General features: G+C 55.7%; 2 protein-coding genes across 2 annotated transcripts in view; both read right to left on the bottom strand.

The window, feature by feature from the left end:
• NHEJ1 (non-homologous end joining factor 1) overlaps positions 1-21,716 on the bottom strand; it is a 43,303-nt gene extending 21,587 nt beyond the window's left edge. The window contains exons 1-5 of the mRNA XM_053947618.1: positions 21,394-21,716; positions 20,629-20,814; positions 19,556-19,765; positions 16,993-17,131; positions 15,487-15,545 (exon numbers count right to left, since the gene is read on the bottom strand). Of these exons, the coding sequence (XP_053803593.1) occupies positions 15,487-15,545; positions 16,993-17,131; positions 19,556-19,765; positions 20,629-20,814; positions 21,394-21,489 (690 nt within the window). The 5' untranslated portion in view covers positions 21,490-21,716. The remainder of the gene's footprint in view (positions 1-15,486; positions 15,546-16,992; positions 17,132-19,555; positions 19,766-20,628; positions 20,815-21,393) is intronic.
• Positions 21,717-22,391: 675 nt separating this feature from the next.
• On the bottom strand, positions 22,392-26,974 carry SLC23A3 (solute carrier family 23 member 3). The gene is made up of 12 exons (XM_053948219.1): positions 26,864-26,974; positions 26,442-26,602; positions 25,832-25,926; positions 25,423-25,496; positions 24,949-25,130; positions 24,679-24,802; positions 24,222-24,369; positions 23,888-24,141; positions 23,597-23,702; positions 23,355-23,522; positions 23,057-23,152; positions 22,392-22,892 (listed from the first exon to the last, which is right to left on the bottom strand). The coding sequence occupies exons 1-12, from the start codon at positions 26,969-26,971 to the stop codon at positions 22,561-22,563; spliced, it is 1,848 nt and encodes a 615-aa protein (XP_053804194.1). The 5' UTR covers positions 26,972-26,974; the 3' UTR covers positions 22,392-22,560.
• Positions 26,975-27,132: the final 158 nt, after the last annotated feature.

Genomic DNA, 27,132 nt, shown 5'->3' with positions numbered 1-27,132 from the left:
ACCATGCAGGGGAACTTCAGCGACAAAGCAGACAGAGGGGAGTGAGAGATGGAGGGGATGGGAGGCACTTGAAATTCTCCTGGCACTCTACTCTGCACCACCAGATGCAGACCCTGCCCAAGGGCTTCCAGGGGCACTGAGCAGCTTTTGTGGGACAAGTTCAAAGGCTACCCCACCAAGGCAGGAGTGACAAGGCAGGAACACGGCTGTAGCAGCTGGAGAAATGCCAGGCTGAGGGGGAGAGCAGGGACACTGGAAGTCCCTGTTCCAGGGCACTACCTGCGGGTCTGCTTATCTTCAAGCTCAACTAGGCAGCACAAAATGGGGTAGCACCCAGGGAGAGCTGGTCCTCACATTTCCACAGCTCATCTTGCAACAGCAACCATGGCCCTTGCTCAGCTCTGGCTCTGCACGTTGCCACTTTCTGGGGCACTATACTGCCACGCAAGTGAAAAACATGCAGGGACCACACTGTTGAAGGATGCTACATGACTATGGATGAGGTGGAGTGGGCTCATGAATATTAATGTCCATTGTGGCTTTCCAGAACATCAACACAGCACAAAGACCTAATATCACTCCTAGCCATGAAAAAACAGCAATATCCTCATGTCAACCAGGTGGCAGGGTGAAGATGGGATGCCCATCCACTGCCCATGTCCTCAGTCTCTGTGCTCTAGCTCTTCAGCTGGCCAGAGGAGTGGGAGCCCTGCTTTCTTTGCAACCCTGAGGTCTCAAAACACAGGGAGCAAGAGCCAGGCAGGCAGGGAGCTGACTGCTCTGTGACTGTGGTTTCTGCACCACGACAGGCACTTGTAGTCACAGTGTCCCAGGAGCCAGCCAAGGGATGCTGCCTGGGGAGCTGGGTAGCATGTGGGGCTGGCACACCCTGTGGCTGAGGAGAATTGTTCTGTGTGTCTGCTTTGGAAAACATCATTGATGAAGGTGACAGAGCCAGAGGATGGATTGCCCAGAGACCTGGGTGTGCCTGAGCACCCTTCCAGCCATGCCATCAGTAGGCTTCAGGGAAGGGGAGGGCAGGCATGGCCTCAGGGAAGCACAGGGGACAGCAGGCAGGACACATGCCTGTCCTTGGGCATCATGGGACCTGTGGAGTTGTCCTGTGGCTTCCCAAAGATCCCAGGTTAGAGAGCTACCAGGCTGGAACTTGGGGAGTAGCCACACTGATGGCCATGGGAATGTAGGGATAGTCCTCCATGCCTGTCCTTCCTCCCTCTTCCCCAGTATTGATCAGTATCTCCCTCCAGCAGCCACAGCTCCCAGAACCACAGAACATGTATCAGCCAAGCACTGCTGCCAGCAGGGACACCACTGGGAAGGGTTTTAGGGATGTAAGCCTTTTATCTTGGCAGAGCTCTGGGAAGGAGGATTCTGCAGGCCACCTGCACCCCCTTGGTGAGGCTGGCAGGTCCTGGGCACAGCAGTCCCTGGGCATGGCCCCTGTGCTCAGCCAGTGCAGCGCAAGGTCACACCCAGACCTGTGAACCCGGGCAGGCACAGGGGGGACGTTCTAGTCACACAATTACTATATTATGTAGCACTAATAAAAAAAAAAAAAAAAAAAAAAAAAAAAAAGAGGGGGGAGAAAGGGCTTGAAGTTTTCTTAATGCCACATAGTAAAGTATTTATAGAAAGCCAGGCGTGAATGGGCTGCTTACAGGCCACACTCCTCCTCGGCGTCAGGATCTCCAGGAATTATTCTGTGCAGTCACATTGTTGTATTCACCCAGAGATTGAGTTTAATTACAGACACGCGGGTGAACAGGCTGTCAGTGTTCCAGCCTCACTGGGGAAAGGGCAACTGAGCTCCCTTTAATGAATGTATTATAAAAAGACCCAAGGTTGAAATAGAGAGGGAGGGAGGGGGACTCACAGAGGCAGCGCTGGGGGCAACAGGAATGGAGGAGAAGGGGCCATGGGGAGATGTGGGGTACTAGGGGAGCCACTGGGGCTCTCTGCATTGGGGAATGGGGCTGGAATGCTGGGGAGAGGTTGGGAACAGTTGTACATTGGATTGTATGGCACACATGGAGCTGGAGGCACATGGCCTACATGTGGCCAGAGTAGCTCGCAGGATGCAGGGCCCCAAGCATCCACACAGGATGGCAGATCCCCTCAGAGACCCAGAGGAACTTCCCAAAGAAAATGGGGGGAGTGGGGAAGACTCCCAACTTATTACAGAGCAGCGTATAAACAGAACAAATAAATATAGAGCTACTTTATTACAAGGCTGGCCAACTCTGGTGGCTGACTGATTACAGGGCAGGCTGCTCCAGAGCTACGCAAACCCAGACCTCAATAAAGGCCAGATTGGAGCTGCCTTTCACTCATTGACAACTCTGGCATGCTCCTGCCATGCTGCTCAGCCCCAGCATACCACTGGCTGCCCCCACACCCCAGCACAAGGCAAAGGGGTAAATAAAAGCTTGAACAAGTAATGAGTAAGCGATGAGCAGGGGCAGGCGGCATCAGCAGCCTTGCAGACAGGCACTAAAAATACAGTTTATTTTCCTAAGGAGGCAGCAACTTCCAAAACTGTAGATTTGAACAAAAAAAAAAAAAAAAAAAAAAAAAAAAAAAAAAAAAAAAAAGCAAAGAATAAAATGCCATAAGAATTATAGCTCCATGGTGGGGGTGGGGGAAAGACCCAAGAACAAGGAAAGAAAAACACAGTGATGAGTAAGATACACACATGACGTATGTAAATATACCAAGACGGAAATGCATAAGCCTCCTGCACACAGAGGCACACGCAAACACATGCAGAGACACACGTGCAGGGATGACTCCCAGCTCCCAGTGGACATGGAGCTAGCCCATGCTCTCCTCTCCTCTCCTCTCCTCTCCTCTCCTCTCCTCTCCTCTCCTCTCCTCTCCTCTCTCCTCTCCTCTCCTCTCCTCTCCTCTCTCCTCTCCTCTCCTCTCCTCTCCTCTCCTCTCCTCTCCTCTCCTCTCCTCTCCTCTCCTCTCCTCTCCTCTCCTCTCCTCTCCTCTCCTCTCCTCTCCTCTCCTCTCCTCTCCTCTCCTCTCCTCTCCCCAGGGCCGAAGGCATTAACCTCTGCACACACACACAGACATCCTTCCAGGGCCTAGGCTGAAAGGGCACTTTGTCTCTTGCTCCATAGTGCTCTCCAGGCTCCCAAGCCACCACCAGTGAGGTGGTGGCTGCTGTCCCTGGGGACTCCTGCGACCACCTCGGCGCTGAATCCCTGGCGCCTGGCACAAGCCACGGATCCCCGCAGTGGGGTGGAGGGTCAGGGCACAGACCCAGCCAGGCCAGGAGCTTCCTGGCCAGCAGCCGAGGCAGCCCCGTGCCCGGGCAGCTGGCCAGCGCACCAGACCCCAGTGTGCCCGCAGGAGATGAGGGAGGGATGGAGACCGGCACGTCTGTGGGGCTGCAGGTCAGGAGGCTTTAAAGGAGTTGATTTAGTATTGTCCTACCTGCCCTGAAACGGGTACTTGAGCAAGGGATGGAGGTTGCTTCAGGTCATCGTTGCGCTGAACAGAGCCGTTGTAGCACAAGGCAGGAGAAAGGGGCTGCTTTGGGATGAGTCGGCTCCCCTGGGCACAGCTGGGTGAGACTGCTGTGGTTCTGCACGTGCCCCATACACAGCTCTGCCAAGGAGATGCTCTCCCAAACACGTCCCCACAGTGATACATGAACACCACTGTAACCACCAGTCCCATCAAAGTCCCGAGGGCAGCTTGGCATCACTGCATCCTCCCCAAGGCAAGAGCCTGGGAGAAGGGGCAAAGCTGGAAGGGAAAACAGGCAGTCCTGGTGCTGGACAGCCTTCCTTGGCAGTTTGCAAAGGTCCCTTCCCTGAAGGTATCACTGTATGTTCCAAGGGACTCCTGCCACCCCCAGCCCTGCAGACCACCCATCCTGCTCCATAGCAAAGCCTGGCCACGGTTCTCAGGGAACCTGGCTCTCGGGGAATTTGCATGGGACAAAGCAGAGTCCCAAATCTCCTTCCACGCTGCACACAGGATGGCAGCACCTGGGCCATGCCAAGGCATTTGCTATCTCTGCATTTCCTCTGCCCTCACCATCCATCATCACCTGCAGGGGCAGATCTCCTCCCAGGCATATGGCACATGGCGAGCCCAGGGCCAGCCAGGGCCATCATGGCAGCCCCCACCACTGTCCCCCCCAGCCCGGGAAGCGGAAAACGGATCTCTGCAAAGGGCAGCTCATGCGGAAGCTGTTCGCATCCCGTAGTGCAGGCTCGACGGGTGAGGAGCAGGGCAGCTCCCAGGTCGCCAGGTTATCGGATGATAACAAGCAAGCACAGCCCAAGCACGCGACTTCCAGCAATGCAAGGCTGTTTCCTTTGTTTTGGGAAAACAAGAGGGGAACGAGACCTTTTCTGGCACGTTCTTGCCTGGCCTGAAGCCGTCCCCCACTTGCACTGGCCTAGAGAGGAGTCGTACCCTCTGCCCGCTCCTGGCAGGAGGTGGCCAGGGCCACCCCTCACCCTTTTCGCCTTTCCCACCTCTGTGAGGAGCAGGGCTGGAGCCAGTGACTTGCCAAGCAGGGCCAGACGGCTTCTCCTTGCATCCCCTAGAGCCTGCTGGGGATCCTGGCTGCCTGGCTGTGACATGGGCTTGCAGCCCCACCAGCGATCCCCTGGTCCTGCCTGCACAAGTCGATCTCCAAAGCAGCCTGAGAGGGTGAGGGGGTATCAGGGGGGTCAAGACACCCACGCTTTAGGGAACCTACCACACTGGGGTTAGCTCCACACCTCCCCCATCTCCAAACGCAGGGCTGAGCCCTGCACTGGGGCAGAAGAGCAGTGCAGTCATGCCCAACTTCCCCTATATCCCATGGTACCCCCTTCTCTCCAGAGAGCTGTGGGTTTGACGGGGGTGTGGGAGACCCCTCCACCCCTTCCCCAGCAGAGGAGGAGGAAACATAATAAGAAAAATAAAATTTATAAGCGAGGCAGTAATTATAGTGTGGCTACAAAAGGCTGCCTCCTCAGGGCCATCATTATGTGGCTAAATTTAACGCCCTGTGCGGCTGCTCCAGGGCGGGGGGGGGGGGAAGCCGCGTCCTGGGGCTCTGAGCATCCACACAGACGCCGGCTCCTGCTACCTTCCCTCCGTGCTGGCCAGGGCAGCACAGCTGAACGGCAGCCAAGAAAGCCATAAAGCGGGTCAGAATTTTTTTTAATAGTCTATTTACCAAGATGCTGTTTTTACTGCCGAGGTTTCTCTCGTTTTATCTCCGGCTTTCCCCCACCTCCCCACTCTCTCTTCCCCTGACTCCTGAACAGACTGGGCTGTATTTTCTGTTTTAGGTTCCTCTCTCTCACTTGGTCTAAATACTATTTTCAGAACTCTAATTTTATACGGTATGTCCCTTTTTTTTTCCTCTTTCTCTTTTTTTTTTTCTTTTTTTTTTTTTTTTTTTTGGTAAATATTTGCCATGACTAAGCCAGGACACATCCCGTTTAAAAGGTTCCCATCCCACAAAACATCAGCCCTTTAATGACATGAATCTCATTAACTCTCCCCATGAAAAGAGGTATAGAAAAGGAGCATCACTCAGCCCCTCTGAGTTCCTGTATCTGCACGGACATATATTTAGCTGTGTGTACTGTACAGTCACAGGAGGGGACAGTTTGGGCACACGCACACCACCTCATTCAGTCAGAGGGACCCAGAGTGGGAGCCCCAGGGACCAGTGGGTTTTGGGATATCTGTCTGTCTAAGATAGGGCTGGGAAGGGCTCTAGGTCCAGTGGAGCCAGAGCTGGACTGCAAGAGCAGGCAGCAGGGCACAGAAGCGCCTCAGAGTCCCTCCAAGCTGGAATTTGGGATACTCTGAAGGACCTTCTCCAATGTTGGGGAGCAAGTTGTATAAAGCCCGCCCTTGCAAAGAGCAGTCCTGCCAGAGGGCCCAGCCACTGCCCTCTTGGCCCTGAGTCCCACTGGCTGGGTTTGGCGCTGGATAGCAGATGTTGGCTACATACTTGGAGATTGATTATGAAGAACCAGCACAAAGTCCCATGAAAGGTACTGGGTCCAAATGCCCAGAGAGGTTTCCTTACTGAGGTGAGAGTCTGACTGACCAAGTGGCCTCTGCATCAAGCACAGTATCCCCAGGCAGCAAGCAGAGTCCCCAAGGGCTGAGGCTATTTCAGCCTTCCTCTCAGCTGAGAAGGAGGCTTTGTCTCTTTCCCTCTCCATCCATAACAGCATCTTCTGCTGGGGAACCAGTCCATCCACAGTCCCATGCTGGGCGTGGTCATTTCTACTTCACTATGGTCTTCACTTCTCCAGTATAGCTATCCCTTCCTTAGTGTAGTCTTTCCTTCCGCAGCATGGCCATCCCTTCTTTGGCATTGTCATCCCTTGCTCTGCACAGTCATCTGTCCCTCAGGATGGCCAGTCATTCCCACTGGTTCACCAGGTGTCTGATATCGGAGGGAGAAATCCCAGGAGATGCCACAGGCTTGCCCAGATCTCACAGGCTGAGATCTCATTCACAGAGCCTGAAGGACACAGCAGGAGAAATTTACAGAGAAGAATTTACTCTCTCTTTCCCATATGGTCTCTGCATTTTCCCCTCTTATTTCTTATTAAGCAGGATACAGTGCTATTTCTCAGCCTCACTGCATGCTATCATGTTAGCACAACCTCCTTGTTGTCCTCTAGAGCTGCTCCCAGCAAACCAGCTGTGAAAAATCTGCAAAGGTACTTCTAAGTCCACAGTATGGGGCATGGCTGTGCTTATTGCATTCACATGGGTGCTCCTCCACATTCTGGGGAGAAAAGAAATAACCCTGAGAGGGGCTGCAGATAGGCAGTGCTGTGCAGAGACCAGTGCTGCTGCAGGCATTGCACTGATGAAGCAACACAGGCTTCCAACCCATAAATAAATCTGGAAGGATTTCACTTCTCTTTAAATTGCTTTAAAGGTTTAATTTCAGCAGCTAAATAGACCCAGCCTTAAATGGTATCACCAGCCCAGGCAGCAGATGCCCATAGTGGAAGGGTAGCACACTCACCCCGGCTGTTTCCACACTCCCAGGTGTAGAACCCTCTCCCCCCGGCAACGTGGCCACATTTCCAAGTGTTTCCACAACCCAGAGAGCAAGACATGACTAGGAGAGACTCACACCTCTCCAAGTGCATGGCTCCCAGAGCTGGGGCTTTCTGCAGCTGTGCTGGAGCCCACGTGCGGGCAGGGCTCCATGTGCTCTGGCTGCACTGAGCCAGGTTCCCCGCTGGCCCCCAGCAGCCAACATTAATTCATTAACAGTCCCATTAACACCCAGCTGTGGTTTCCCCCCAAACTTAGGCAGGGACCCGCTCCCCTGTGAAAGCTGCTGACAGATGAAGTTTCCACCTTCAGCCCTTCTGGAGTTCTGTATAAAAATAAGCAGGGCTTTTTTTTTCAAAAGGAAAACTATATTTCCCCTATCCACACGCCCGCGCACACGTGCAGGACTCACAGCAGGAATTTGCTCCAATTTCCCCCACCCACAAACATATCGCCTTTGGCCAGAGACCAAACGTGGGCATTTTCAGCCCAAGATATCAGGTTTTTCAGCATCCAGAAGACAAGAAGCCACCGTGACCCTGCCCTGAGCTGGGCTAAAAAAAGGATACCTATTTCCTGCCCAAAAGGTGCTGGGAGACCCAGTGGTGCTCCCAAGAGGGCCTCATCCAGCATCCACAGCAAGGCAGCTGCCAGCACCTCCTGAAGAATTGGCATGGCCAAGCATCCTGTTTGGGATTTGGTATCAAATTTATTTTTTCCCCTTTTCATTGTCATTCCCAGACAGCCATGAGCACCAGAGGCTGCAGCATCCCAAGGAGATGCCCAGCTCAGCACCTACTTGGGACCTGTTACCCAGCATTTATTTCCTCCTTTCCCACATGATCTCTCCTCAAGAGCTGTGATCGCTAGTTGATATTCAGGAGACAACCCCTGATGCTCTGGAAGCCCTGGGCCACCCCATGCCACAGAGGGGTTGATATCCTTGCCTAACATCATCCAGCTCCACATCAGGCTCTGCAGCCTGTATTAGCAGCACAGGAGCTGGTTCTCTGGGGCTCTCACTGAGAAGCTGGAGGCCAGGAAGCAGAGATTTCAATCAAATGTAGGCACCATGGGATCAGAGCACTGCTTGGGGCTTGAAGGGCATGCTACTTTGGGCATGTCACCAACGGGGTGGCTTCAGGTCCCTGGAGAGGACAAAGCAAGTGCCAGCTATCTTCTAAGATGCCTGGTCACTAGCAGAGCACCCTGCATCCCTTTGATCCAGAGGTGTTTGCCTCGCTGAGAACCCTCTAACTAGTCCTTCCTTTAAATAGCAAAGCTCACAAATGCCCTATACGGCTCCATGTCTATACGTTTTCTATGTATTTGTGTACACACATGCACACAACACACAGAAATTTATTCGTGTTTTCAGAGCGGTTCAGGATACATTCCAGGACGAAATTCCAGCCGGTGCTGGAGCCAAGAACATCAGTGGCCCCGGCATTTGCTGCCCCCTCTGCCTGTGCACACACTAAATACGGAAAGGGAGAGGTATAAATAGAGAGAGAAATACATGAATGGCCCTGTTTCCTTACACAGATACACAGAGTGCAAAGGTCCGAGCAGAGTGGGAGCAGGCAGACTCAGGAATCCAATGGCTTTATCCCCTGGGGTGCAGAGCAACCCATTCCCAGGTGCTGCTGTCTGCCCAGATGTCTCAGCTGCTCAGTATCACCCCTGCACGGGCTGGCACAACTGGAAGAGGCTGCAGAGGCTTTGGCCCATGGGATAGGGAGGGATCAGCTTTCGGAAACACCAATAAAAGCTGCCAGCGGATGCTATTGGAGAAGGGATGCAGCTGTGGGTATGGAAGAAGCTAGTGAAGGGCTCAGGACACACAGGGACATGGTGAAAAAACCTGACATTTCAAGCACAGAAGGGGTGCTGGGAGCTGCAGAGGGCAGAGGCAGCACTGCTCCTCTGCCCTTGGAGACAGTGGGGACGGCAACACCCCAGTACAAACCCCATCAGCTGGGGACAGAGGTGCTGCCACATCCCTTGCTAACACAGAGCACTGCCTTTAGTGCCTCATCAAAGTCTACCCTGTTTTCCTCCCCAAAAGGTCCTTTGCTTCCAGGAGTTGCTGCCACATCCTGAGCTGGGACAGGTGGCTGCAAGGCACAGAGGGGCGGACCATGCTCCACACCTTCTCCCCTGCCAACCATCCCTGCATGCCCTCTTTGCCCTCCTCTAAGCCAAACACAGCCACAGAGCCCAGCATGGTGGGGCTGGGACCCCAGACACTTCCGCTCTCCCTGCTGCCCCTCGCGCGCTCCCCAGGGCTGGGCACTGCCTGCAGCTGCAGGACCGATAATGGCCAAGATGTGGGAGCAGAGCCGGGGCTGGTGGCAGGGGGATTGCTGCTCTGCTTTCAGGAGGGGGAAGGGGCTCTCCCCCTTCAATGCTCCCATTTGAGCTGAGGCCTGGCACTGGCTCAAACCACCGCCTGCTGACACAAGATCAATCATCCCCCGAGCTGAGCTGTTCCTCAGCAGCACTGCACAGCCAGTGCCCATGCACAGGCTGGGGCCTCTCCCCCAGGAGCAGGGTCTGGCCCCTTCTGCCAGAAGATCTGTAACACCCCTCTTCCTGCCTGCAGCCCATGGCACAGCATGGCACAACCTGGCACATCACAGCAGAGTGCGGCACAGCTTTGCATGGCACGGCATGGAGAGGATGAGGAACACCTTGATGGCAAAGGAGGGTTCTCTGTACATGCCAGACCACATGTGCCAGACAAGGGCCATGCAGCACCCCAGGGAGGGTGGCTGTGATGGTGCTTGTCCATTCCTCCATCTCCAAACAAACCACTGGGTGATGCTGGGCTGAAGTGGGCTGGGACCAGGCAGACAGCTGCCTGTACCTGGTCCAGGTGCCACCCACTCTCTACAGTGGCACAGCCACAGTCACAGGGGGTTGGGCTGTGAAACCCCCACATCCCCAGAAGGAGCATCCCCTCAGGGCTCCTGGAACAGCATCCACATCCCTGGCAGAGGCAAGGGCTGGAGCAATCATAGCCAGCCTAGCCCTGGTCCGGCAGCCAGGGACTCACTGCTTGCCCGTGGTCTGGGCACTTTCGGGCAGACTGCTGCTCTGGGGTGCCTGTGCCAAGTCTGGTTTTAGCAGCATGTAGCTCCACTGACTCACTGCTTGTGCAAGCAGCCTGTGGCTGCCAGTGGCAGCCCTGAAAGTGCATCCTGGCTGGGTGCCCCTCACCTGATGGGGCCTCATCAAATAAATAAATAACACCGCAACACCAACCACCATGGGCCTCTATGGCAAACACCGCAGGGGGCTGATGCCCAGGTGGTGGTCAGCACCCACACTGTGTGACCACCAGTGCATCTCCCCAAGTGCACCATTGTGCACTAGCTGAGTGCTGAGTGCTAGCCCCTGTCCCCTGTCGTCTTCAGCCAGCAGAGGTGGCACTCTGCCCTTGTTCCCATCAGTACCAGCATGCACACTCCTAGTCGTGTTCTCAGGCTCCTGCTCTGGTACACGTGCTCACACTGAGTACAAGCAGCCCTCGCTCCATTCCGGCTTGCAGCAGTGTGCAGCTCCTTGAGTACACGTGTGTGTAGGGCAGTGTGTGTCCCACTCTGCTCAGCACAGCCATGCCCACTGCATTTCCAGTGTGCGACTCGGACCCCAGGGCACTGATGGGATGATGTGACCAAAGCTTGCTCAGGAATGACGCAAGGACCACCCAGGTGGCTCCAATCCAGAACAAGACACCATCACCCATGGTGATGGTGCCCATCACCCATGGGCTCACAGCACAAATGCTTGGCAGCACACAAGAGCTTGCTCTGCTCATCCAAGCTGCCCCACAAGCCAGTCCCATGCTGCCACCTCTGCCTTGAGTCAACCTGCTCAGGGCTGTGCAAATTTTGCACCACTTAGTCCTGTTAGCAGCAGCACTGCGGCCACCAGCTCCTTCCCCAGCCCCACGCCAAGGAGCCCCAGCCCAGCAGAGCACCTCCAGCACGTTCTCCCCGAGCCGTGCACCCTGTGTGCACGCAGTCCATGTCGCACACATGCCGCCGGCCCCGCTCTGGCCCAGTCGCAGCTGCAAAGCTGCAGCTACCTTGCGCTAATTAAAAACATCCCTCGTTTGGAGGAGCCAAAGGGCTGCTTCCTCTCCGCTGCACTAAGCTGGCATGGGTTTGAGGGATGCCATTCCCACCCTGAAAAATATGCAGGCCACCACCGCCTTTGTCCTCGGCCAGACCGTGGCCACCCCGCTACCCAGGGCTTATTTTTAGTTACTGTTAAAAAGGAGAGACCGGGTGCTGGAGGCAGGCAGTGAGCAGCCAGGTACACGGCTGGACCCCGTGGTAGCAATGGCCTGTGGCTCCAGAGCGTGTCCTGGCCCTCCTCCACCTGCCCCACTGGCCTGTGTCCCCACACGGGAGGGGGACGGGTGCCTGGCCCTGGTCCCAGCCCCGGTGGGAAACAATAAGAGGGATGCTGACCCCCGGGCGCCCTGACGTCAGCCAGCACCGCTGCCGGCACCACCACCAGCCCTGGCCCCGGGGCTCCCACTCGCCCTCGGCTGGGGCCACACTGGAAGCTGCCTGTTTGTTTATCTTCCTCTCCAGCGTTGCTTATTTTGATGGTACATCCTCCTCCTCCTCGCCGGGCCCCGGGGTCGAGCCGTGAACCCGCCACGTCCTGTTTGCCGAGGTCCCGCGCTCCGCTTGCGGAGGTGTGGAGCAGCCGCCCCCGCGCGCCAGCCACAGCAGATAAAAATACACAGGGCAGAGCATCCTGGGGCACGGGGCTATATTTGCACTGATGGTATCCGTGAGCTTGTCCTTGGTGTACCTGTCCCTGCCCTCCTCAGAGCAAGGGACACGGCGCTGCAGGAACCTGTTCACTGTTTTCTCTCTAAGTTGGAGTGCAGACTCTGGAATAAGCTGTGTCACGAAACACTGACCGTAGCCAAGCTGGGGCAGGCCCTCAAAACCCATGGATGGCCACCCCACCCTGCCCTGTGGGGTCATTTCTGTAACCCAGAGGGACACTGGGGACAACATATTCCCAGCCTGCCAGGTCCTAGACTGCTGGGAATGGTGCTGGGGAAGCCCTGAAGCATTGAGCCCTCTCCAGCCGCTTTCTCCTTCCCCTAATGGTGTGAACCCCTGGGCTTGCCAATAAAAGCCACCAGCTTTGCCTCGGCTTGTGCACAGCCACTGCTCTCCTTCCAGCTCTGCTCAAGCCCAGGCAGCTGCTCAGCAGTGAACCCTAGCCAAAAACTCTGTGTGTGAAAGCATCATTTCCTAAACGTATAAATATTACCAGGGCTTTGCTGGAAAACTCCCCATGGTTAGTTAAAATGCCCTGGACAGCCAAGTGCACAAGCCCAGATAAAGGGCATGTCTAAGCTGAGAGGCTCTGCAGTCCCTGGGGGACTGACAGGTCCTTTCCTCTCCATGCGGGATACAGCAAATATCTGGGAAGTGAGCAAAGCTGTGAAGCACCTGCCCACATCCAGCCCTGTACCACATCATCACAATCCCTTTCCAGCCAAGAGGTGCTTACCACAACCAAACATCCACAACCTTTAGCCCAATTTCACAGATGGAGACACTAGAGGGACCAACAGATCTCTCTTCTTGACCTTGAACACTGATGTTCAACCATGCACATCCCAAGACCAAACCCAGCAACTCGGTTTTCTTCCGGCAGGCTCCTAGCCCACTTTTGGAGACATTGAAAGATGGAGGATCAACCACTGCCCTTGGGAGCATGCCCCAATCACTGGCAGGAGCAAACCCAAGCGCCTCCATTCTAACTTGAAATTCCCTGGCTCTATCTCCCAGTGCCTGGCTTGTGCTCCACTGCTCCCTGCAAGATTAAAGAGAGCCCTTCGCTAACCAGCCTTTTCTCCTTGTAAAGACCCGCACACACAATAATCAATGCGCCTCTCAATTTTCTCCCTGATAAGTTAAACAGAGCTCTTCCCTTCCAAGTCCCTCAATGCTGGATTCTCTCCCCAGTCCTCAGTGCATTCCTGTGACTCTGTGCTGATTGTCCAGCATCTTTTTGAAAACCTAGACATGGGAGTTGCTCGCTGCATTCCCAGCTCCCCACAGCATGTCCTGAGGGACCCCAGCTCCTTGTGCTGCTCCTTTTAGGAGCTGACAAACAGAGTATTAAATTGCCTGGAGGCTCTGAAGTAACTGCACAGAGACAATGAGGTCACCCAGCCCACCTTTCTGCCACAAGAGATAAGAAGAGAGACTGGGGTGAAGAGCCAGTTTTGGTGGTGAAGAACTGAAAAACCATGTTTGGTGTTTCTCACTAAAACAAGACCTAGGAGGCATCAGGAGGAACACTGGGGTACCACATTCAAACCAAAGGCAGCAGCTGTTTGCATCTCACAGCTCATTGCTGCAGGATGGCATCATCAGCCATCAGCGGGTTTATAAAGAATGGGATGAATGCAGAGAGGACACACCCTCCCAGCAGACCAAATGCACAACTGCATCCTTCCACCAGCCTTTCCCCTGCAGCCAGTGCTCAGATCTGGCTACCAGAGGATGCAGAGGGGCAGCATCTCCCAGAGCCCCCCATTCCCTATCTGGCTCCAAGACGCTGCTCCTGGACTGTTCTGGGGACACACAGCACCATCCACCATCCTATCTTTTCAACCTGTGCCAGATGTGCTCCACACCAGCTGCTTTTGCCAGGCTCTGTGCAGGGCTGCCTCACTCCCCTCCTGCCCACTCTGCACCTTCCCCCATGTCCCAGACCCTACCAGCTCTTGGAGGACTTTGAATTTGAAGCCTTATGTTCATCTTTAGCAGATGTTGTTCAGATGACTGTTCTACAAAGACACTTCATCATCCCCCTATCCTGGCACATCTGCCTGCACCCTCCCAGTGACAGCACTGAAACATTTACCGACTGCTTCTGCCATGTCTGGTCCAGTATAAATCATTTTACCACCTCTGTCTACTAATAAGCTTATCCTATTGCAGGAGCTTGGGGTTTTCTCCTGCTACACTAAATAAAAGCCTTTCCTTCTGTTCATCGCCATGATTTTTCTCTGATGTCTTTAGCTTCTGTTACCCATTTTCTACACTTCATAATTTCTAATTTATATTGATTGCTATCTACTCCGGCTCTCCCATTTGTTATAAACTGCTCTTTTATTTCTAATTGCTGCCTTCACTTTGCTGCTGAACCAGAACGGGCTCTGGGCCAGCGCTGCCCTCTTTCTTGATTGTAGAATTGTGGCTTTTTGTGGCTTCTGAAATTCTTCTGAAAGAGCTCACAATTTTCATTCACATTTTTCTATCTAAATGTTTCCTCTGAGCTGATTTCACTCATAATTTTCCCCCTGCTTTGGGAAATTAGCTCTTTCAAGGCATGAAGGATATAAATTACTGCTTAGGAATGTCCTTTCTGTGCCCAGGGTGAATGTAATCTGGTCATGATCACTGGTCCCTAGGCAACCTTCAAGTTGCAGTCCAGCAGTGAATTCATCTCTGTGCTTCATAATCTAGGGGAAAGTTGCCTGCACTGGATGCAATGCCTCACATATAAAAGAGGGATCATCTCTAATTTTTAGAAACTCTGCAGATCATCTATTTTTGGCTGCAAAAGAACATCAGCTCATCTCATAAAGCAACATCCTCCCAAAGCCTGTGTGATACCACTGGCACCCTGGCTGACTACCTGGTCCCCAGCAGGTACCACTGCCCCTATTCCTGTGCCTTCACAGCAAACACAGGAACACTCATAAGCGTCCTGAGTCCTTTTGCATCAATGGGCACCAAGCATTTCTGACCTTGACACATCAGTTTGAGTCATTTTAGTGCTTCTGTGATGATTTCCAGTAATGCAAAAGGATCAAAGACTCCTTCCAGTCCCAGTTTCTCCAAAACACACATCTGATTTTAGAGCTGAGTGTGCCAAGGGGACAGTGATAGGCAGAGCACGGATAACATGTTGAAAAGCTCTTGTCCCCACAATGTGTCACTGCAAAATCACCTCTAAAAGCAACAGGTGAACTAAAAAGAGATGGCTTCTCATTCACCTGATCCCTGCCTGCCATCAGCAGTAGTGTTTAGGTCCAGAGCAAGTCTGGGAGGGAGGTGAATATGCCCCAGTGATGGCACACTCCTGTGAAGCAGCCAGCCTGGGTCGCACCTTTGGCAGCTCCCAGCAACCAGGTAGTTTCCATCCAGTCATGTCAGGCATGTTCCCAGCTCTGCTAGCCCTAGAGATGAGGTCCAAGGACACAAAGAGGGCCATGGGAGCACCAGAGGGCATGACCCCTCTTTAGGCAAGTCTAGCTATCCCCATCAGTGCTCCCATCCAGCCTGGCACACCTCACACTGCAGCTGCTGATGAAACTACCCCTTTGTCAAAGGAGAAAGGACTTGCCCCCTTCCTTACCTCAGCCACGAAGTTCTGCTGAAACGTCTCCTCCCGGAAGGGCTCTGTCCACAGGCGGTCTGCGAGGGAGAGAGGGATCAGCCTGGGCAGGTTTGGCCAGACCTCCCACCCCAGCTTCCCCTTTCCCTGACCACAGGGTGAGGATGCTGCAGGGGAAAAGCTCCAGCACGCTCTTCCCAGAATCAGCAGGAAACACCAGCAGGCCTCTTGGACTAGGGACACATCACCTGGTTAGCAGAAGGTGCAAGGACCACAAGGAAGTTGGAAAAACATGGCTGAGCTTGCTGATGCAGACAGCTGCCAGGCAGAACCAATAGTCCATCCACACTTGTCCCAGCACTTCTGCATTGAGGAGTAGGGAACGGTGGCAGGGCATGCTCAACACCATTCCCAGATCTTACAGCTGGAACAAGCTGTCTGAGTCTGTGGGACAGGACACTGCTTGTCCAGCTGCTCATCTGAAGGGGTGAGCCAGCCTGTGTCCTCCCCTTGCAGGTCAGGGACACTGTATTCTGCTCTGCACCTTGTCCAAAACACTATTTTTTCCACATTGTTGCTAAGATGTGGTCTGGAGAAGCAGCTGGCTGGATTTGCTCAGCACTAGGCTGCAATGCTTCCTCACAGCTTTCTGCCCTGCACCAAGGAAGGGACAAGACAGGCCAGCTGCTCACCAGCATCAGTCCCTGGACCCAAGACAGGTTGTCCAGGCTGCCCCAAGCCCTGCAGAGATTGCATGCAGCACGGTAGAGGGAAGTGCAGCTGACCAATGCAGCTCTAGTGCACCCATAGGGCAGATCCAGGCTCCTGTGGTGGGACACTGGTCATGAGACAGGGTCTGGACCACAATATCTTCCTGGACATGATACACAAGCCTGGGCTGACCCTCATTAGTCTCTGCATGCTCAGGGCACCATGTTCCTGCACAAGTGCAGGTATCACCTGTGGCAGCAGGACAAAGCAAAGCAGTAGCAAGGGATGACCCAAAAACCGGCGCCCAGCCAACATCCATAGGTGGGGAACAAACCACCTCCTAAGGTGGCTCCCCCTGACCCATGTCCTACCCAAGGGGGCTACTGTCTGCTCATCACCCCGACAGCAAAGTGGGCTGGGCACTGGAGGGGGCCCATGAGCACAACTGCACTTCCCACGTTAGGGAGAGCCAGGAGCCCCTGGTTGCTCCCCAAGCACTCCATGAGCTACTGCACTTGGGAAGGGAGCCTGACACCACTGCAGGGCCAGCCCTTGCTGGCATCCCCGCTGGCTCCTGGGGACCAGCCAGGTGCTCTCACAGTAGTGGAGAGCCCCTTGGCGACTCCCCAACTTCTACAGCTATTGGTCAAGGGCTGCTCCTCCCCCAGCTCTCCCCAGCCTTCTGGTTACTGTTGTGCTGCTGGCTTAGCTAAACATGAAACACAAGCCAGGCTGGGTAATAGCCAGAGGGAGCAAAGCACACCAGCCCAGTGCTAAGGAGGAAACTTGCTCCCTGCCCCAGGCATCCTTCCTCACCTCTGCTGAGAGTGGCCCCGCTCTCCCTGTAATCTTCGATCTCAGCATCCTTCTGGAGCAGCAGGGAAATCAGCTCTTGCACCTGGCACTGCAGCGCCAGGTTCATCTGAATCAGGGGTCGCACGAGGTGACGGAACACCTACAATGGAGGAGGGGTGCTCTAGGAAAGGTCCAGGTCTAGGAAGGCACACAACTGTCCACAGAGTGGTCAAAGTAGGGCACCCAGCAAGGTCCTAGCAAGAGCTGCAGCCCAGGTCACACAGGGCTCCACAAAATAGCCCATATCTCACACACATCCAGTGGGAAATGGTCAAAAGATGTGAGCTGGGAGAAGGCAGGCCAGATGCTGTGGGACACATCCCTCCCTTTTAGACTGTAGGTGGGGAGAGCTTAGGTGGGAGAGGCAGATGGAGAGTGCAGGGATAGGCAATGCTCCATCCACTACCTGGGGTCCAACAGGAAACAGAGAGCCCCCCATGTGCCACCCAGACACTCCCCATGGCTCTGCACACCTCATGGCATGTTCCTATGCAGGAAACAGGCATGGCTGGGTGAAAAAACAGAAAGACCCAAGGTGTCAAACTGTGGCTTGATGAACAGGAAAGACGCTTACAGGGAAGTATGATCAGAAGCAAAAGAGATCTCAACATGCAGGACTTGTGCATGCTCCCCATTGCAGCCCCCCAGTATACCCTCTAAGTTTACACCACACATGCCCCATGCAGAGCCCTGGGCATGTCCTCTGTCTTGAAGCCCAGCTGGGCCACCCTGGCACAGAAGGCACACGAAGCAGCCTCTCTCCTATCACCTCCTTCAGTCTCTGGAAGGGTATTTGAGATCCCCCAACCTATTGTGCCCCTGTGGCCAGGCTGAGTCCATGTGTGAGAGGACAGCAAACCCAGCATTGCTCCTGAAGCATTCTCACTCCTACTTCAAAGCCCACAGTGGGCTCTGTGCTTTGCTCACCCCCAGATATGAGCCCAGAGGTGATGGCCACGACCCACTGGAGCACATGGAGTGCACCACCTGCAGCAGAGGTGGGATGGGCCAAGCCAGGTAGGCTCTGTGCCTTCCTCAAGCCCCTGGCTGGGGCAGAGTTGATCCCCATTGCTGCATCCACACAAGCCACACTCAGCACCCCAGCAGCTTCCCACCTCCATGGTGTCTTGCAGAGATCCAGTGTGTGTGTCCAAGATAAAGTAGAGGAGCAGCTGGGAACAGGGGCTTTGCATCTCCTCAGCTCAGCCTCTGTGCGTCTTGTCCGAGGAGGGACATCAAGTTGCTGGGGTAAGCCAAGCCAGGACCCCGATTACGTGCTCCCCAGCTCACCCTTGACGGTGAGAGCAATCCCAGCTGGGGAGCCCGGCTGTCCCCCCGCGATGCCCAAGCACAGCCGTTCGGGGGCAGAGGAAAGGCGGCCCGCAGCGGGAGCGGGCGCCGGGGCTGGGCGCTGCCTCCCGCCGGCGGCGGAGCCGCAGCGCCAGCCCGGGGCCGGGGCTGCGCCGGGCGGTTCGCGGGCGCCGGGCGCCCTCTTGTGCGCGCAGGGACGCAGGGCCGCGGGGGGAGCCCCGCCGCAGCGCTGCCCCACCCGCAGGGGTGCAGAGGGGCTGCCTCTGCAAACGCAACACGCCGGGCAGCCCCGTGAAAGAGCAAACCCTTAAAAGCCGGGAGAATCCGCTGTAATTGCGCCCGTCATGACAGACCACCTGTGGGCCATTTAGGGGTACCCGCCGCCCTGTGTCCTGCTCCATGGCTTGCTCCTAAAGAGAGCAGCATCACTCTGCTCTACAGAGTGCTGGCAGGGCATCACCCCGCACTGGACATAGAATTATTGAAAGGTTTGCTTTGGAAGGGATTTTTGATATAACTCAGTAGATCAGGTTGCTCAAAGCCCCATCCAACCTGGTCTTGAATGCTTTCAGGAATGGAACATCCATAACTTCTCTGGGCAACATATTCCAGTGCCTCATCACCCTCATAATGAAGACTTTTCTTCTAGCAGCAAATCTAAATGTCTTCTCTTATAGTTGAAAAACACTTCCCCTTGTCCTATCACAATCTGCCTATGTAAAAAGCTGTTCTCCCTCTTTTTAATAAGCCCTCTTCAAGTACCAGAAGGCTGCAATGAGGTCTCTCCGGAGCCTTCTCTTCTCCATGCCAAACAATCCCATCTCTCACAACCTGTCTTTGTAGGAGACAAGCTCCAGCCCTCTTATCATCTTTGTAGCTCTCCTCTGGATCCCCTCTAACACATTAATGTTTTTCTTGTGTCAAGCACCCCATATTTGGATGCAGAACTCCAGATGGGCTCTCACGAGAACATTTCACTTATGCCCCAGCAGCAGCATGCACTGGGCCATCCCTGTGTAGCTGCATGGCACAAACCAAAGCCTCAACAGGAAGAAATGGGGACAGTAAGCCTTGGGAGAGGCAGAAGACAGTCAGGCAACCTACAGTCACCAGCGTGCCTCGAGACTACTCAAAAGCCTCTAAGAGTAAGGAGATAATCCTTCATTTTGGCCACTGCCACTCCCCTCCCTGAACTCTCTGCAGCTTTGCTCACCATCTCCAAGGGAGCCGGGCAGCAGTGGAAGTCCCAGTAGAAGGGCAGTCCTGACAGCTCACTTTTCACATGCAGCCTAAGGCCACTGGGAGAGCGGTGGCAGGAGAAGGCAGTGGTGGCATCCGGCTGCCCTGCCAGCAAGGGGCACATCAAGTTGCACAAGTGGTTCAGGAAGGAGGACACGTGGACCGTCAGCCGCTTGTTCAGCTCCTGGGAAAAGGCAAGGTTAGGGGGCACAGCACAGCACTGGGGAAAAACCAGTAGAAATCCCAACACCAAAGGAGTCAAACTACTGCATGTTTCACAGCAAAAAGCCATCCCTGGGCCTTGGCTTCCAGCTCTCTGACATGACATTCTTCACTGATTCTCCCAAGCCAGCCATGCTGGGAAGACTCCCATATCCTGCCAGTTCAGGATGGGCAGGGTGGAACAGTCTGCACTAGCACATCTGTTCTGCATGCCACCACAAGCACCATAGCCTGGCTGAGAGCCAACAGCAGGACCATCTGCCAGAGCTGGGGGATGGCTGCAGCCATCTGCCCATCCCTCCTGCCACCAGCCACTCAGCATTATGTGACACAGGGACATGCCACACCAATAGCACATGAAGGCCTAGGCTCATGGGCTGAGGAGATGAGGCACAGCTCCATGCATTTTTGGGGGCCAAGCTGACAGGATGCCCCATGAGAGACTACTAGCTATGAATGTGAACAGAATCTCTCTGTCATGAGTAGAAGGCAGCCTTGTTTCAAGTTCCTCTTTAGTACACTGACCCTGGGGAAACCAGCTGCCCATCCAGCCCACAAGTGAAGAGACTGTGCCAGCCTCTCTGTATGCAGACCCACCGGGCTGCCCCAGGCATGCTAAATAGTGTGGCCCATTCTCCCAGAAGAAGGGTGTTTGACCAAGTAGGGTGACAGGGCTTGGGCAGAGACACACAGGGACTTCCCAGGTTGGGCATTTGCACCCGAACCCAGTCAGACCCAACAGCCACTGTCTCACCAAGCAATTTATGCTGGTATGTCAGCTGCTGGGAGGAGAAAAGGAGGCCCCTGGCCTTTTCAGACACTCACCTTGGACCTTTGTCCCACAGCCTCGGCATCTGCACTCTCGTACCAGACACTGCTGAGGTCAGAGATCAGCAGGATATAGGCAGTATCCCTGAAGCACACTTTGGCAAGAAAAGTGGACTCGCCAAAGTGAACAGAAGCCCAGGGCTGGGTCAGGAGGCTCCTTTCCAGCTCCTCGGAGCCCTCCATCTGCAAGAGAGTAACCAGGTCTCTGCCTCACCCCCCAGCCAGGAAGACCTGGTTCATGGGGTGGCCTCACAGGGACCATCAGTCCCGGCTGGCCCATTTATGATCTGACAGCACAGAAGTGAGGATATTCAGCCAGCTCTGGTCACACATGCAAGCAGCAGAGCTAGGGCCTGAGTTTTGGGAGCTTGCTGCGGGGCAGGTCCTGCCGCAGCTCACAATAAGCACCCCAGATGCACCAGCAGGCGCACGGCAGTGGAACTGCTGCCTCCCCGGGTTATCCGCTGCTTGCTGGCGTTAACACGGCAAGACCTCTAAGCCCAAATGAACATTCAGGCTGCCCCGCCGCCACCGGGCGGGTAGCTGGGTGCTGCATCCCCCTCCTGCTGCTGGGACATCCCATCCCTGCGCTCCACGCAAGCCCGCGCCGTCCCTGCCGGCAGTGACCCCAGCAGAGTGCCGGCAGCCCACTGCTGCTTCCCGCTCCTCCCTGGGACGGGCTCCACGCCTCCCAAAACACTCGGGGACCCAGCGACCGCGGGGTGCCCGCAGGCCTCGGGCTCTGCGGAGCCGCAGCATTACCCGAGGGCAGGAGGAGTAGGCGGCCGGGGGGTGCAGAGGCACGGTCTGGCGAGCGGCGCCGGGCCGGAGGCGAGGGCAGACTACGGCTCCCGGCATGCTGCTCTCTTCCGCGGCGTGCGGGGCCGGGGCACGCCGGGATGTGCGGCTCCTTGCGCTCCGGGAACTGCTATCCGTTCCTCACAGCCCCCGAGAGCACGCTGCTGTTCCCTTGCCTGCTCATAAGACAGCGAACCGAGCTGGCGTGTCCCTCTAGAGCGTCCGCGGTTGCTGCAAGGGGTGCCACGGCCGAGATGCCGATGGGGACCGAAATGCTTTAGGACTTTATTCTGCGCTTGCGCCTGCTACGAAATGTTCTGGCACAGGTGCTCAGCTGGGTCCAGGGCCCTGTACAGCCGGAGAGGCAGCGGCAGCGCGGGGCTTCTCCTGTTCCTTGGCCGCAGGTTCATTCCTCAGCCCCAGGGTGCCGGGACAGGCACTGCCAGGGCGCGCACCCGCACCGCTACCGTGCCAGGGGGTGCGGCAACTCGGCTGCTGCACCACAGTGAGCCCTGCATAACTCGGGCTGCAGGTGCCTCTGGCCCCATGCCAGGGCACTGGGCTCACAAGGTGACACAGCAGCATTGTGCCAGCTTGGCACACCACATACCCCCAGTTCCCTCCACACTGAGGGCCCACCCTTACCCCAGCACTGATTTCCAAACCTCATCACCCATAGGCACAACTGGGACACACTAGGGAGGAGATGGACAGCCGTTCCTGAGCACAGTGCCAGCAGGTGAGCATAGCCAGAGTGACAGTCCTCTGGGGCTGGCCAAAGCACTGAACCCTCCCCATGTCATGGCCACAGGGTGATGGTGCATTTTAGAGGTACCCACATCCTCAGCTGCAGTGGCACCAGGTGGCCCTGCCCTCCTGTCACAGTCCTCAGGGCAACAGGGGAGCCCCTAGGTAAATCCCATCCAGAAAGAAAACCCCTGGAAAAGGCAAATTTGGTTGAAGGTTTTTATATCTTGCTCTCAAGCAGGGAAATTAGGTTTGTTTGTTAGGAGGGTGGAAGCTCAGGTTCCTCCAGTCCTCAAGGGCTTCAGAAACAAGGAACAAAGTGGCTCATAAGCTGCCTTGAGGTCACAGCCCTGTTTTCACATGAGATGCCCCCAGATGACAGGGTCAGGCCACGGTGTGCCATGCAGGCATGTCTGTCTGGCTTGGCCTTATTGCTGGCTGCAGCTCCCCAGAGCTGGGTTTGGGGAGCAAGTGTGTCCCTTCCCCCGGGGCAGCTGTCCCCTCCTCAGTGGCACAACTGCTCTCCTCCTCTTCCTCACTCCTCGGGCAGAGGAAGCAGCATGGAAAGGCTTTGCAGGAAGATGGCAGCAGCCTCCTTAGCCCAGTGGGGAGCCCATATGCTTGGCTGACTTCCCCTCTCTCTCCATGGAGGTTACAGTCACCAGCTCTGGCTTTCCATGGCTGCTCAGAAAGCAGCCCTCGTTCCTCCAGTGTTCCTGCAAGCAGGGAGGTAGGCGGTGAAATGGGAGCCCCTTCCTCCTAGCCACCAGCCCCAGCATCCTCAGTAGGACTGCCTGGAGGCAGAGCTGGTGGTTTGCCCCATGGACAGATCCAGTCCTCAGAGCATGGCATATGCAGAGCACCTAGGGCAGCCTCTCACCTGAGACTGTGTTCTCCAGAAAAAATGACAAGAAGCCAGTTAAGAAGACAGGGACCATAAGCAGGGAGAGGAAGAGGAGATCCAATGGCACCCAGCCTGCAAGGACAGTGCCAGAATCAGCCAGGAGGTCCCAGCCCAGCCAGGGATAAGGGGCATGAGCAGCCATGGCAGAATCAAGGATTGAAGAGGTAGCTGCCTGCTACCATGAGCTGACTCAGCCTCCCAGAATAGCGGAGATGTGTGGTCACCATTCCATGTGACTCAAGGCTTTGCCTTGCCTGGGGAATGTCCCTCATACCTGTGGCCAGGGGAGTCAGAGCCGTGCCAAACCACCGTGGTACCAGCAATGCCATGAACATGGCAAAGCCAACAATGAAGATGTTCCTCCCTGAGTCAATGTCTGTGTACTGGAAGTAGGAGATCCCCGTGCCCACAGCCACGGCGTAGGTTACACAAAGCACCCCTCCTGCAAGGGGCAGGAGTCAGGAGGTGCCAGGCAGGCTGCAGGTGCCGCAGCAAGGGGCAGGGCAGGGTACCCACCATGAACTGCCAGTGGGATATGGGTGAGGAGCCCTGCCAGCCTCGGGGACATGCCCAGCACCATGCACAGCAGGGCGCTTACTTGCACTGAGTGGCAAGAGCCAGCCTGGGAAAGAAGAGTGGGAAAGTGAGGATGGGTAGCATCCCTGCTCTGTCTCCCGCCCCCTTCTGCTACACACACCTGCCTTTCCCAGTGCTGGCTCGGTGACAGCCTGGCAATTACAAGTCCCGCACACCTGCTCAACTGCCTCCCCATCCCTTGCCAACCCATTTCCCCCTACTTTGGCATACCTGCGTGAAGCCAGTGGCACAGGTGTTTGCAATGCTGGAGGCTGTGCCCCCTGTGGTGCCCAGCAGTCCTGCCAGGAGGCTGCCCAACCCTTCCATGCAAAGCCCCCGGTTACAGGCGTGAGAGGGTAGCCGAGGGACTCGCAGCAGCCTCCCACACAGCACATAGCAGCCCACAGAGTTCATGCTACTGCCGATGGCCATGGCAATGCCCACTGCCAGCGCCCGGGGGGTGAGCAGCGGCCACCTCCACGCTCCTGCAGCAGAGGGAAAAGGGACAGGTGATAGAAATCCTGACCAAATGTGGATCTCTGCACTCAGCCCTGCTACCCCCCACCTGCATAGGGGATGCGGATCCAAGGGGCGTTGGAGGTGCTGTTGGCCCAGGACAGCTGCGCCACGGTCACATCCAGTGATTCCCAAGGAACATGGAAGTAGCTGAGGATGGCACACACAATGCAGACACCAGCAAATGGGAGCAGTACCTGCAAGGCAAAAGGGGACCCTCAGCAGGGGACCCTCCTTCCCTACCTGCCCTGGCCAGCACCCCATACTTTTCCTGTCACATCTTCCAAGGAGTCATACCACATCTCCCCTTACCCATGCAGGAAGCATCCCAAGCTGTTCTGCTCCAACACCCTAGGATGCTTCCCCAGAAGCATCCATATTCTGGGAGCTGCACCAGAGCTTTTCATGCCTGCTTGTGCTCCAGGTCTCACCTAACTCCACACCGAAGAGCCAGGCTTGGAGAGAGAAGCCTGGTGAGAGTGAAGAGAGCAGACAAACCACAGTACCGAGAATGTGCGCAGGGTGGGAACTGAATACTCTGTGGAGCCCTCCCAAGCATGGGGCCAGGCACAGAAGGGCAGGCGGCAGGACCGCAGGTGTTGGGAGAAGGTGACAGCAAGGAGCATGAGCCTAGGAGAGTGAGCACAGGTCACCACACAGCATCACAGTCAGTGATGGGGCCCCAGATGTGCACCGTGCACTGCAGGGGTGCCCCATCCCTGTCCTGCTGGTGAAAGAAAGGCCCAGGAGCTGCCCACCACTACAGTCTCACGTACAGCAGTGCTACTCCCCAGTTAGTGGAGCAGAAGAAAGCAGCCTCCTTGTATGTGGACAGCCCGATGATGGAGAGGCTGGGGGCCAGGACCATGGGCCCGCAGTGCTGCACTGCCCACCCACACACGCCAGACACTCCCAGCACCAACTGAATCAGCCCAGAGATCAGCACTGCTCCAGAGACCTGTAAGAGGAAAGGATGGGCCTGTGGGGCAGGATACATGGAGAGCAGTCCAACACCTTCCCTTGGCCACATTCCTACCACCCCAGCAGCTGGGAACAAGCGCTTGTTTCATGTGCTCTGCTCATCCCAAGCACAGAGAAACATATACGTAGACATGCATCATGATCCCCATTGCCTTCGCAACTCTCTTCATGGCAAATCTCAGGAAAAGAGACTGGGGGTACAGGGATATGGGTGACAAGTGGAAAGCTGATGGAGCAGGATAGGGACCCCTATTCCCAGGAGCACTCACCTCTTGCAGTGAGTCAGCCCAGCTCCCTGTGTCTCTGCAATGAGGTACAAGGCATGTACTGGCCATGGCTGTGCCTGGAAGGGAATTTTGGAAGGGTGTGATACACATGGATCCTAGGCTCCTGGAGCTGTGTCCAAGAGGATGCAGTAAGGTGACTGCTGGCTGCAGAAGGGAAAGTGTGCCAACGTCTCTGTCCCCATAAGCCCTGGCCCTGGGGGAGTGACCAGATACATCACAAGTGCACTCAGGAGTGAGTAGGGCGCTGTGCACCAACACCAGAAGGGCCAGCAGGCAGGACCCCTTGCTACCCCTCATCCCTACTCCACCTACCAGGCACCTCATCATTGCCACTTCCCTGTCATGAGCATGGCCCAGGCCAAAGGGACACAGGCTCCAGGGCTGTGCTTACCATTCCTGTCTTTGCTGGCACCGGGGGACAGGTGGGAACTCAGCACCATGGCAGGGACTAAGTACTCAAAGGATGGGATTTGAACCAGTGGCAACCTGAGGAAGGGGACAACAACAGCACATTAGGGAGGAAGGACAGGGAAGGGAACAGGGTTGCTCCAAAAGCCCAGGCTGCTAGAGGAACAGGGGTGGGAAGGGAAGCAGAAAAGAACCCCAAAGTGGCAGGAGGTTACCCCATATTCTACATGTGCCCTAGTACATCCCAAGTGACAGCACATGGACTGGATGCAGACAACAGAGGCTTTGCTGAATCCCATACCTAGCCTGTGTGGGCAGCACAGGCATCAGATGGTCTGAAGGAGCTGTGTATTATGTTGGAGCAAGGCAGTGAGGAGCTAGAGGGAAAGCACAGCAGTTTTTCTAGGGGTGTATGTGAGAGGGAGCGAACGTCTGTGACAACTGTGCAGAGATGCAGCGCAGAGAGGTTTTCCTTGTGCCCCTTCCCACTTCCAGCAAAGCCCAACTTCCCATATCCTAGGAGACAGACGTGCCCTGCCATGGCTTCACCCTCCTTCTGGTGACAGCTGCTCCCCTTCATCCCCCTTGCTCACCGGCTCCCCAGGGTGGTCTGCAGCACTGTGGAGATGCCGCAGGCAAAGAGGCTTTGTGCCAGCAGCTTGCTGGTGGTCTGGGCATGAGGTGGCTCCTGAGGCAGGGTGGGTAGCAGGAGGAGGTGGAAGATGCAGAGCAAGGAGGTCTGCACAGCCAGGTGCTGTGCAGGGAAAAGACGGAGCAGTCACAACTCCTTGCAACCCCCAGAGCTGCAGCTCCCCATGCCCAGTCCCCCTGAGAGGGTGGATGCCCACTGACACCACCACTCACTACTGCCCACTCCTCTCCCAGCACACACTGACCAGAGCCTTACACACCCTTTGCCTGGCAGGATGCAGTCCCTGCCGTGCAATCTGAGAGGATCCTGGCCCTCTCCTCATCATCCCGTGTCTCTGGCTGCTCACTGTGGTGCCCCCCTTACCTGAAGGGCTAAGCAGCAGCTCATCATCCAGGAGCACATCTTCTGAGAGGAGCAGGATGTGAGCATGGGGCTCCCAGCTCCAGGTGCTTTGCCACGGCCCCCATTCATGCTGCTGCCTTCCCCACACTGCTCCCAGTTTTCGGTGCAGAGGGTGGGCAGGCTCCCACCCCCAATAGTTCCTCCGAAATCTTCACATGGCTGAACTTCCACCTTCTGCAAGAGCTGTCCCAGGGTTAGCCATTAACTTGAGTTGGTTAGTAATCTGCCCT

Source organism: Vidua chalybeata, chromosome 7 (genome assembly GCF_026979565.1).
Source record: "Vidua chalybeata isolate OUT-0048 chromosome 7, bVidCha1 merged haplotype, whole genome shotgun sequence".
NCBI lineage: Eukaryota > Metazoa > Chordata > Aves > Passeriformes > Viduidae > Vidua > Vidua chalybeata.
This window is presented reverse-complemented; position numbering and strand designations above follow the sequence as displayed.